A 12,324-nucleotide genomic window follows, 5' to 3' on the forward strand; every position below is an offset into this window, starting at 1 on the left:
CTCACGAGCAGTATATCACCAAAAAGGAACACCTTTAACATCAACTGTACAAATGATACATAATTCATAGAAGGTAAACTCTTAGCATTTTCATAGAACACAACTTTATAAATACATGGTTATTCAAACAAATGAGGGTATTTCATCTTTATTTCTTCCTCGGCCTCCCAGGTGGCCTCTTCAACCTGCTGGTTCTGCCATAGTACTTTCACAGAGGCAATTTCTTTATTTCTCATCTTACGGACTTGTCTATAAAGAATGGCAACTGGAATTTCTCCATAAGTCAATTCCTCGTTAACCTCAATAGTCTCAGCTAGAACAATATGCGATGGATCTCCAACCACCTTCTTCAACATGGATACGTGGAACACCAGGTGCACTAAAGACATCTCTGGAGGTAGTTCAAGCTTGTAAGCCACTCGACCTATCCCCTAAATGATTATGTATGGTCCGACATACCTCGGACTCAACTTCCCTTTCTTACCAAACTACATTATACACTTTATGGGGAAAACTTTCAAGAATACCCAATCATTCTCTTTAAACTCCAAATCCCTACGACGCTCATCCGAATAGGACTTTTGACGACTCTGACCAGTTTTCAACCATTCTGTAATGATCTTAATCTTCTCTATAGCCTGATGCACGAGGTCTGGTCCTATCAACTCCGCTTCCCCAATCTCGAACCATCCAATGGGAGAACTCCATATCTTACCATATAAAGCCTCGAACGGTGCCATCTGAATGCTAGCATGATAACTATTATTATAGGCAAATTATATGAGCGGTAAATGATCATCTCAGCTACTTTTAAGTCGAGAACACAAGCGCGCAACATATCCTCGAGTGTTTGAATAGTCCGCTCTGCTTGCTCGTCAGTCTGTGGATGGAAAGATGTACTAATATTTACCTGAGTACCCAACCTTTGCTGAAATTTCTTCCAAAAGTTAGTTGTGAACTGTGCCCCCTGATTAGAAATGATTGAAATAAGAGTGCCATGTAGCCTGACGATTTCCTTGATATACAACTGAGCATACTGTTCCGCTGTGTCGGTAGCTTTAACAGGTAAAAAGTGTGCTGATTTTGTGAGTCGATCCACAATCACCCAGATTGAGTCAAACTTGCGAGGAGTGCAAGGTAGTCCTACCTCAAAGTCCATATTGATCATCTCCGATTTCCACATCAGAATTTCTATGTTCTGTGCCAACCCACGAGGACTTTAGTGTTCGACCTTCACTTGCAGAAAATTTGGACATCTTGCCACAAAGTCCGCTACATTCCTCTTCATATCATTATAACAGTAGACTTCCTTAAAGATCATGGTACATCTTTGTAGAGCCCGGTGCACGGAATACCTAGAAGTGTGAGCCTCGATCATGATCTTTCCTGGAGACCATCAACATTTTTAACACATAATCACCCTTGGTACCTTATTGTGCCATCATCTATGCCAAGAGAAAAGGCCATGGTCTTATGTTTATCAATCCCCTCCTTCAATTGTACCAACAATGGGTCGTTGTATTGCTTCTCCTAGACTTCTACAATAAGCGATGATTCAGCCCTATTTTGCACAATCACTCCTCCTTCACTAGAATCCGCATGAGGAACTACCAAACTAGCCACCCGATGAACCACCTTGGCCAAAAGCCTTTGATATGCCTCCAAGTGAGCCAAACTATCCATAGATTTCTAGATAAGAGTATCTGTACAACATTAGCCTTCCCTGGATGATACAGAATATCGATGTCGTAATCCTTGAGTAACTCAAGTCATCTTCTCTGCCTCAGATTAATTTCTTTCTTTTTGAAAATGTATTGTAGGCTCTTATGGTCTGTGAATATATCTACATGGACCCCATACAGACAATGACGCCAAATCTTCAATGCAAATACCACTGCCGCAAGCTCTAAGTCATGTGTTGGATAGTTGTTTTCACGATTCTTGAGTTTCCTAGAAGCATAAGCTATCACCTTGCCATGTTGCATTAATACACACCCAATTCTGATTCGTGAAGCATCACAATATACCACAAACCCATCTGTTACAGTCAACACTAGAGCCGTAGTCAATCTCGATTTCAACTCCTGGAAGCTTTTTTCACAAACATCTGACCATTGTTACTTAACTGTCTTCTGCATCAATTTAGTCAACAGAGAGGCAAGGGTAGAGAACCCCTCCACAAACTTCCTGTAATATCTATCTAAGCCCAAGAAACTACGAATCTCAGTTGGGGTAGTAGGTTTAGGCCAATTCTTCACCGCTGAAATCTTCGGAGGGTCGACCTTAATTCCTTCTATAGAGATGACACGACCCAAGAATGTGACAGATTCAAGCCAAAATTCACATTTTGAAAACTTTACCTACAATTGGTGCTGATATAGAGTCTGTAGAATTACCCTGAGATAATCGGCATGGTCCTATTGACTTCACGAATAAACACGAATATTTTCAATAAACACTATCACAAAAGAGTTGAGGAACAGCTTGAAAACTTGATTCATAAGATCCATGAAAGCTGTCAGGGCTTTTGTTAGCCCAAAAGACATTACCAGAAATTTAAAGTGCCCATACCGGGTCCTGAAACAGCTTTCAATTGGTCAAGCAAGTCATCTATCCTTGGTAGTGGGTACTTATTTTTGATTGTAACCTTGTTGAGCTACCGATAGTCAATACACATTCTTAGCGACCCATCCTTCTTTCTTACAAATAGAATCGGTGTGCCCCAAGGTGACACACTCAGCCGAATGAAACCTTTCTCTAACAAATCCTTCAATTATTCCTTTAGCTCCTTCAATTCTGTCGGTGCAATTCTGTAGGGTGGAATAGATATAGGCTACGTGCTTGGCATCACATCAATCCCAAAATCAATTTCCCTATCTGGTTGAATCCAAGGGAGCTCAACTGGAAAGACCTCTGAAAATTCATTCACAACCGGCACAGACTCAAGTGTAGGTGCCTCAACATCGGTGTCCGTAATCCGGACCAAATGGTAAATACACCCCTTGTTAATTATCTTTGTGGCATCAAGGTAAGAAATAAACCTACCCTTCAGCACCACATCATACCCTTCCATTCAATCACCGACTCATTTGGAAATTAAAACCTAACAGTTTTGGTTCGGCAGTCAAGCATGGCAAACCATGAATAAAGACAATCCATCCCCATTATTACATTAAAATCAACCATCCCAAATTCAATGAGATTGGCCATGGTGTCTCGACTATGTACCGTAACAACACATTCCCTATAAACCCGCCCGGCCATAATAGACTCGCTAACTCGAGTAGATACAGAGAACGGTTCATGAAGCTTTTCCGGTTCTATTCCAAATTCCATAGAAACATAGGGAGCGACATAGAACAAGGTGGAACTGGGATGAATAAGAGCATACACATCATGATATTGGACAGTCAATGTACCTGTGACAACATCTGGATAAGCCTCTAAACTCTAGCGACCCTTCATGGCATAGAAACGGGTGGGTCCTCCCAAACTCTGTGTGCCACCCCTAGCTGCAACACACCCTACGGGTGCTGGAGTGAAAGAGTGGGATGGCCTTGACGACCCTCCCCTAAACGCTGCCATTCCACCACCATCGCCAGAAGCACCACTGAAGTTGCCCGTTGATTGGGCCTTGTGGCTACTCTCTCGCTCCATTCTATTCTTCAGTTTGCGGGTCTCCATGGCTAGATAAATGTTACACCCTATATTTTCGTACGTAAAAATGCGTCGTAAGCAAACTAATATAGGACCAAAAATGAGATAATATTTAAAAGTATATAAAGTAAGTTAATCATGTTACCTCTGAGGTTACAAATATTGAAGATCATGAACAACAAGTACAAAGAGGGTTGGACAGTTCAGAAGCTAAAGCAATTGAAGAAAATAATATTTCGTCGAAAGTCGACAAGTTGGGAATGTTATAACATATACCTTTGGGGTGAGACTAGGGTGCTTAACATGATAAGGAGATTATGTTATGATTTATATTAGTCGTATGACATCCGTGTGTTATGTTTTGAAGTCAAGAGAGTTGTGGAACAAAAGTCGATGAAAGTCATCACAAGTTACATTCATAAGTTTTACTGAAACTTTGGGTCAAATGTAACTGCGATTTTCTCCCAATATACTTAGAGTTATGGGGTGTTCCACCCATCAAATTAAAGATCTATGAGTCTATTTTCCAATGCATTAAACCGTTTGTCAATATGACATCGGAGTAATGAGATATGGGCATTTTTGCGATACTGCGCAAGCTGCTAGGTGACAAGTAGGTGTGTCACCTACTTGCTTAAATGAAAGCCCAAAAATGGGCCATTTCGGGTCGTCCAAAGAGGCCTTTTAAGGGCCTATTTTCTTCATATATTAGACTTAAAATAGAGCATAATAACCAGACACAAGCTCTGCAAAGAATCCTCCCAAAAATTTCCCACAAACCCTAATTGATTTTCTCTCCCTTTCAAGTTCTAATTGGAGGTAAAACCTAGAGTTTGAAGAACCAAGATAGGAGCTGAGTTATCCAACAAATAAGGTGAGTTTACTGCTCTCTTTCATCCAGTTTTTCTTCTGTAAATTCATGGTAAGTCGTTCTATACTTGTAAGAACTCACGGGACGGTGATCGGAAGCCGTGAGTTCGAGTTATTCACTTGTAGCGGACTGTTTTGTGGACTGTTTTGTGTTGCTGTTGGGCTGCGTGTTTTACTACTATTTTGTGGAGTTTTGGAGGAGGAAGGGGGTTTATAAACACCATATAAATGTAGGGTGGTTGGCTGGTCGTTCGTCATAATATTTTCGGGTCGTTTGACACTACTACGGTGGTCGTTTTGTGTACAAAAAGATTGGGGTGTGTTGGGCTGTTTTGTAGTATTTGATGGTGTATATAGGGCTGGAAAATGATTTATATATGTTGTTATTGTTCTATTCTTGTATTGTTGGTGTTATCTTGAATTTGGAGGAAGTAAGGATTATAGGGGAGATGCTGCCCGTTTTAATACAAAATAGGTTTGTCGTTCGTTGTGCGATAGTTGTACCTTTCGTAACTTAACGATAGTATTATTATCATTCTTGTAGATTAAGGTGTGAAGAGGTGAGTTCAACTTGGTGATTGGAAAGATTGTGATAAGGTATGTTAAGGCTAAGCCTTCCTTCATTTTGGCATGATCTCGTAGCTATATGTGTTAGTAATGAGACAAAAAGAGAAGTTCATATTCATGAATTTATTCACACTATTCTAGTCTCATAAGTTACAATATTATTCCTTATCGAGACTCTATATTCAATTTTAGTATTGTCTTCTTCCAGTCAAGAGAGCAACAAGCCTATATATACAGTATTACAGTATTTTCATTACCATCGAGCTATAATCGATGGGCAGGCCCCTATTGGGCAACCTCTGATCAGATGGAAAGTTATATACCGAGCCTACTGTGGCCGAGCGCCTATGAGCAAGCCCAGCATGGCCGAGATACATAGCCTAGTATGGCCGAGCGCCTATGAGCGAGCCTACTATGGCAGAGCAGTTATATATATACCGAGCCTTATAAGGCCGTACAATTATTTTACTTACTATATTGAAGGAGTTGAGTCAGTATCAGCAGGTAAGTATATCTCCAGATCATCTTTGACTCCCAGTTACTTCCAGTTATTATATTATCAGTTCAGTTTCGATTTTCAGTTATGTTATTGCCTTACATACTCGGTACATTATTTCGTACTGACGTCCCTTTTCCGGGGACGCTGCATTTCATGCATGCAGGTTCAGATAGACGGACGAGTAGATCTCCTCAGTAGGTGTTTCCCGAGTTCAGCCTGATCGGTAAGCTCCATGTCTTTCGGAGTTACCAGGTCTAGAGTGTTGTGTACATCTTATGTATATCTGTATATATGTTATGGGTAGGTCGGGGCCCTGTTCCGATCATAGTACATCTATCAGTAGAGGCTTGTAGACATATCCTGTTGGTTAGTGCAGTATGTTGGGTTTGTAGGCCTGGTATGTATATTTGATGGTTTGTCAGCTGTAGTAGCTATGACGGCCTTGTCGTCCTAGCTTTATATTGATGTTTAGTTAGCGCTAGTTTCCATTCAGTTTTATATTTTGCTTTGAAAATTGTCTTGCAAGGTGGCCCCATGGCCAAAGTATGACATTATATGTTCAGAGTCCCTTAGTCGCAATTTGGTACGCCAGGTTAGGTGAGGCACGGGGTGCTTGTCTCGCTCCTAGGTTCGGGGCGTGACAAACTTGGTATCAGAGCAGTTCTATCCTAGGGAGTCTACAAGCTGTGTCTAGTAGAGTCTTGTTTATAGATGTGTTGTGCACCACATTATATAAGCAGGGCACTACAGGGCATTTAGGAGTTAGTTACCCTTCTTTGAAATCTAAATCGTGCTATAGAACTGAGTTATAGGAAATTTGAATTAAACTTATGTGTTGGTGTTTGCATGCACAGATGACGGTGACTAGGAAGACTACGGCTAGCCAGAGGAGAGATACAGCAGCAGGTGAGGGGACCAGCAGGGTACCCCCAGTAGATGGGGCCCAGTCTGAGGCTCAAGGCGAGACCCCTACTCAGCCATTACCGGCTCCTCCACCAACTACGGAGATTCCTAGGGAAACCGCACATCCAGTTCCCCCTCCACTTCCATCAGATCAGGACTTGAGGAGTGCGGTGCATTTGTTGACACAGTTGGTAGCTACCCAGCAACAGGCTAGGGCATCAGCTAGTGCAGGAACTTCTGAGGGGTCTGGGAGTTCAAGGGTCCGAGAGTTTATTGCTTTGAGTCCCCCAGAGTTCACGGGGACAGATCAGAGGGAGGACCCGCAAGATTTCATAGATCAGCTTCACAGGATCTTTCGTGTTATGCATGCCACGGAGAAAGAGGCAGTTGAGCTAGCAGCTTTTCGACTCCGAGATATAGCCATCCTTTGGTACAAGGGATGGGAGAGGTCCAGGGGACGTGATGCACCTCCAGCTATTTGGGAGAATTTTTCAGATGCCTTCCTTGACCAGTACTTACATGACAAGTTCAAGTGGTAGAGGTTCCAGTTCAAGTGGTAATCAGAACCGTATCTATGCTTTAGCGGGTCGACAGGACCAGCAGTCTTCACCAGACGTTGTGACAGGTATATTAACCATTTGCTCTCACGATGCTTATGCTTTGATAGACCCAGGATCTACTTTATCATATATTACCCCATTTGTCGCGAGGAAGTTTGGTATAGTGCCTGAAATACTAAGTGATCCTTTTGCGGTATCTACACCGGTCGGAGAATCAATTATTGCTAGACGGGTTTACCGAGGTTGTACGGTGACAATTTGTAGTCGTCAGACCTCAGCTGACCTAGTTGAGCTAGAGATGATGGATTTTGATGCTATCATGGGCATGGACTGGTTGGCAGCTTGCTATGCCACAGTTGATTACCGAGCAAAGGCAGCCAGATTTCATTTTCTGGGTGAGCCAGTCCTTGAATGGGTAGGTAATACACCAACACCCAGAGGTAGGTTTATTTCCTATCTGAAGGCGAGGAAAATGATCGCAAAAGGGTGCATTTATCATATTGTGCGAGTTAGAGATGCAGATGCTGAGATACCTACACTTCAGTCTATTCCCGTAGTCAAAGAGTATGCAGATGTGTTTCCAGATGAGCTTCCAGGTATTCCTCCAGAGCGAGAGATTGATTTTAGCATCGATTTGCTTCCAGGAACTCAACCAATATCCGTCCCTCCGTATAGAATGGCACCTGGCGAATTGAAGGAGTTGAAGGAGCAGTTAAAAGATTTGTTGGAGAAAGGTTACATCAGGCCCAGTACCTCACCTTGGGGTGCACCAGTACTATTTGTGCGGAAGAAAGACGGCTCGCTGAGGATGTGTATCGATTATAGGCAGCTGAACAAGGTAACTATTAAGAATAAGTATCCACTTCCAAGGATCGATGACTTGTTTGATCAGTTGCAGGGGGCTAGATGCTTTTCAAAGATAGATTTGAGGTCGGGGTACCACCAAGTCAGAGTTCGGGAAAAAGATATTCCGAAGACAGCCTTCAGGACCCGATATGGCCACTTCGAGTTCCTTGTCATGTCCTTCGGGTTGACTAATGCACCCGCTGTATTTATGGACTTGATGAATAGCCTATTCCGACCATTTTTAGATCTGTTTGTGATAGTATTTATTGATGATATTCTGGTTTATTCCCGTTCAGAGGATGAGCATGCGGACCACCTGCGAGCGGTACTCCAAACCCTCCGTGATTGTAAGTTGTATGCTAAGTTTTCTAAATATGAGTTCTGGTTGAAGTCTGTAGCATTCTTGGGGCATATTGTATCAGATGAAGGGATAAAGGTGGACACTCAGAAGATTGAGGCTGTGAAATCTTGGCCTAGACCTACCACTCCGACAGAGGTTCGTAGCTTTCTAGGCTTAGCAGGATACTATCGGAGGTTCGTAGAGGGTTTTTCTTCCCTTTCGGCACCATTGACGAAGTTGACACAGAAAGAAACTAAGTTTCAATGGACAGAGGCTTGTGAGCGGAGTTTCCAAGAGCTTAAGAACAGGTTGACCTCAGCTCCAGTTCTAACACTTCCAGAGGGTCTAGAGGGTTATGCCGTGTATTGTGATGCATCAGGTGTCGGGTTAGGATGTGTCCTGATGCAACATGGGAAGGTAATTGCGTATGCTTCAAGGCAGTTGAGGAAGCACGAGAGGAATTATCCGACCCACGACCTCGAGTTAGCTGCGATTGTCCATGCACTTAAGATATGGCGGCATTATTTATATGGTGTTCATGTTGATGTATTTACTGATCATAAAAGCCTACAATATATCTTCAAGCAGAAAGAGTTGAATTTGCGACAGAGGCGATGGCTTGAGTTATTGAAAGATTACGATGTTAACATTCTCTACCATCCAAGGAAAGCTAATGTTGTAGCAGATGCCTTAAGTCGCCGATCTATGGGTAGCTTAGCACATGTAGAGCCCAAGAAAAGACAATTAGCTAGAGAGATTCATCAATTGTCTTTGTTGGGGGTTCGGTTAGTAGATTCTGAGGATGGTGGAGTTGTACTCCAAAACACTACAAAATCATCCCTCATAGCGGAAGTCAAGGAAAGGCAGTACGAGGACCCAGAGTTGGTCGAGCTGAGAGAGCGAGTTCCGCAGCAGAAGAAGCCACTGTTAGAGCTAAAGGGAGATGGGGTTCTCAGATATAGGGGTCGTTTGTGTGTTCCAGATGTAGCAGGGCTACGAGACAGGATTATGTCAGAGGCACATTATTCATGGTATTCCATCCATCCTGGGTCGACGAAGATGTATCATGACATTAAGGATGTGTACTGGTGGAATGATATGAAGAAGAACATTGCTGAGTTTGTCGCCCAATGTACTAGTTGCCAGCAAGTGAAGATAGAGCACCAGAAGCCTGGAGGGCTAATGCAGACTATAGAGATCCCGACATGGAAATGGGAGGCGATAAACATGGACTTTATCACGGGTTTACCTCGTTCTAATCGTAAGTTCGATTCGAACATTCGATTTACTAAGCGTTGATAGGTGGCACCAGCATTTTTTAGCCCAAAAGGCATTACATTATAACAATAGGTGCCGTACTTAGGGATGAACGAAGTCTTTTCCTGATCCTCCAGGTTCATTTGTATTTGATTGTACCCGGATTAGGCATCAAGGAAACTAAGGATCTCGTGGCTGGCCGTGGCAACGATCATGCGATCGATATTCGGCAGAGGAAAAGAGTCTTTAGGACATGCTTTGTTTAAATCTTTATAGTCTACGCACATCCTAAGTTTGTTTCCCTTTTTAGGGACTACGACTACGTTTGCTAACCATTTGGGATATTTACCTCACAAATGGACCCTATTTTGAGAAGTTTGGTTACCTCGTCCTTGATGAATGCATGTTTTACCTTGGACTGGGGTCTTCTCTTTTGTTTTATCGGGCGAAACTTCGGTCCAAGCTCAGTCGATGTGTAGCGATTTTGGTTGTTAATCACTGGACTTGGAAGTCTATTTATAAGATATACAACAGCCAACATACATTTTTCCCAAAATTTAATTGGTATACCAGCTTGAAATCTGATAGCTCGTGTAACTTCTAGGATATGCATGTGCTTTCTTTCTGCTACCCCATTCTGTTGGGGAGTATAAGCACATATTTTTTGATGAACAATTCCTAGATTTTGAAATAAATTACTGCAGACTGAGTTTAGAAACTCGGTTCCATTGTCAGTTCTCACTACTTTTATAGTCTTGTCATGCTGAGTTTTGATAAAGGTAATAAAATGCTGTAAAATACTACACACATCTGATTTCAGCTTTAGTAGAAAAACCTAAGTCATTCTGGAGTAATCATCTACTATTGTTAAGAAGTACTTATTTCCATCATAAGTTGCAATTCTGTAAGGACCCCACAAATCCATATGAATCAAATCAAAACAATCAGAAGACTTTATGCTTCTTGTAGGGAATGTGAGTCTTGTCTGCTTTGCACATGGACAGACAGTATACTTATCTAACTTGCTAGCTATAATATCTGCATTTACATGAATGAGTTTCTTAAGCACTTTAGTAGGCACATGACCAAATCTCTTGTGCGACAGCTCTACATCAGTCATGTTTAGATTTGTTTGTGAGTCTTCACTTCTAGCAGCTAACATGATGTCTTCTTTCCTCTTAGTTTATGAACATTCAAAGATATAGAGCCCATAGTCTACTCTACCAATCCCCTTCATTCTCCCACTAAAGAGCTCCTGAAAAATACAGAAATCAGGAAAGAAGGTAGCTGAGCACTGTAATTCCTTGGTTAACTTAGCAACTGACATCAGGTTATATTTAAACTGTGGAATATGAAACACATTTGAAACTGAAATACTATCTGATAATCTGCTAGTTCCAGTGTGAGTGACAGATGTCAGGTCCCCATTTGTCATATATACTTTCTTAGGATGTTGAGGTTGTCTAATTGTGGAACTGTCTATCAGATCTATATGTGATACCATATGATTGGTAGCTCCTGTGTCTATTATCCATCTTCAAGAGCTAGAAGCTAATAAGGCATTGCATATACCTGCCATATTTACTGAAGAATTAGCACCTGAATTGACAGAGGGCATTTTGTTGAGCAGCTGCAGTATCTGATCATATTATTCTTTGTTGAGAGTACAAGTTTCAAGATTTCCCAGCTGATTTAAGTTGGCACTTTGAGGATGCACTTAGGCATGTTGATCTCCAGATTGACTATAAGTTGTAGGTTTTTGTGAGTTGTTGAATTTTACAGTGTTATAAGTAAACTCATTGTACCCTAGCTGATCCGTTTGTGTAGCACCATGATCAGTAACCACATTTTAGGCTGCATTGTTACCAGTTCCTCTTTCATCTTTGGCTTAAAATCTGGAGGATATCCCACTAGTTTATAACAATTCTCTTTGGCGTGACCTTTAAGCTTACAATAGTCACAATACAGATTATAGTTCTTTTTATGTTTTCCAGTGGTTCTTGTATATAACGCAGTGTCATATGTCCCTGCATTTGTGCCTGGATTTGAACCTAGAATTCTAGCATTTGTTGCCATTGATTTTTGACTTTCATTACTAATAATTATGGCATATGCTTGGTTCACAGTTGGAAGAGGACTTCTCATAAGAATTTGACTTCTAGCCTGGGCATACGACTCATATAGACCCATCAAGAATTGATACAACTTCAGTTTCTGTAAGTACACCATATAATCTCTGGATTTTGGGCAGTCACAGCCTGGAGATGGCACTAGTGCCTCAAATTCTTCCCACATATCTTTGAGTCTTGAGTAATATACAGATACATACGAAGTTCCTTGGTTCAAACTAACAATTTCTCTATGAAGATTAAAGGATCTTGTGCCATTAATTTTGTTAAATCTTTCCGACAGATCATCCCAAACTACTTGTGCACTAGATGCATACATGATTCCTCCTAGTAAACCTTTAGAAATAGAATTCATAATCCAAGACAATACAATGGCATTTACACGTTCCCAATGATTCCACATTGTCGAAGGGAAGTTTTTTTCTTACATGTTCCATCTACTAGGCCTAATTTGTTTCGACCTAACAGAGCAACACGCATAGATCTATGCCATATCAAGTAATTTTCAATGTCAGTTAACTGAAAAAATATAATCTGAATTTCACTTACATCTGCCGACGACAAGAACAGTGGATGATTGTAATCTACTCCGGCGACTGAATTCACTCCATTCATCGTGTTTCCATTAATTTGAGTCACATGCTCCCCTGAACCAAGACCAGTTGTGGCTCCTACTTGTTCTTCAATTGAACTCAT

At 41.6% G+C, this 12,324-nt stretch overlaps 1 protein-coding gene across 1 annotated transcript; it reads right to left on the bottom strand.

The window, feature by feature from the left end:
- Positions 1-10,682: 10,682 nt before the first annotated feature.
- LOC138902809 (uncharacterized) lies at positions 10,683-12,324 on the bottom strand. Its single transcript, XM_070190711.1, has 4 exons — positions 12,057-12,324; positions 11,366-11,964; positions 11,072-11,138; positions 10,683-10,987 (listed from the first exon to the last, which is right to left on the bottom strand). Exons 1-4 carry the CDS (start codon positions 12,322-12,324, stop codon positions 10,683-10,685), a joined length of 1,239 nt encoding a protein of 412 aa, XP_070046812.1.

Source organism: Nicotiana tomentosiformis, chromosome 12, assembly GCF_000390325.3.
Source record: "Nicotiana tomentosiformis chromosome 12, ASM39032v3, whole genome shotgun sequence".
Lineage (NCBI taxonomy): Eukaryota > Viridiplantae > Streptophyta > Magnoliopsida > Solanales > Solanaceae > Nicotiana > Nicotiana tomentosiformis.

Coding starts and splice junctions, on each gene's coding strand:
- LOC138902809 (XM_070190711.1), bottom strand. CDS start 12,324: ATGAGTTCAATTGAAGAACAAGTAGGAGCCACAACTGGTCTTGGTTCA. Junction 11,965..12,056: donor AGGCCTAGTAGATGGAACAT/GTAAGAAAAAAA, acceptor CTATTTCTAAAG/GTTTACTAGGAGGAATCATG. Junction 11,139..11,365: donor CAAAGATGAAAGAGGAACTG/GTAACAATGCAG, acceptor TAATATGATCAG/ATACTGCAGCTGCTCAACAA.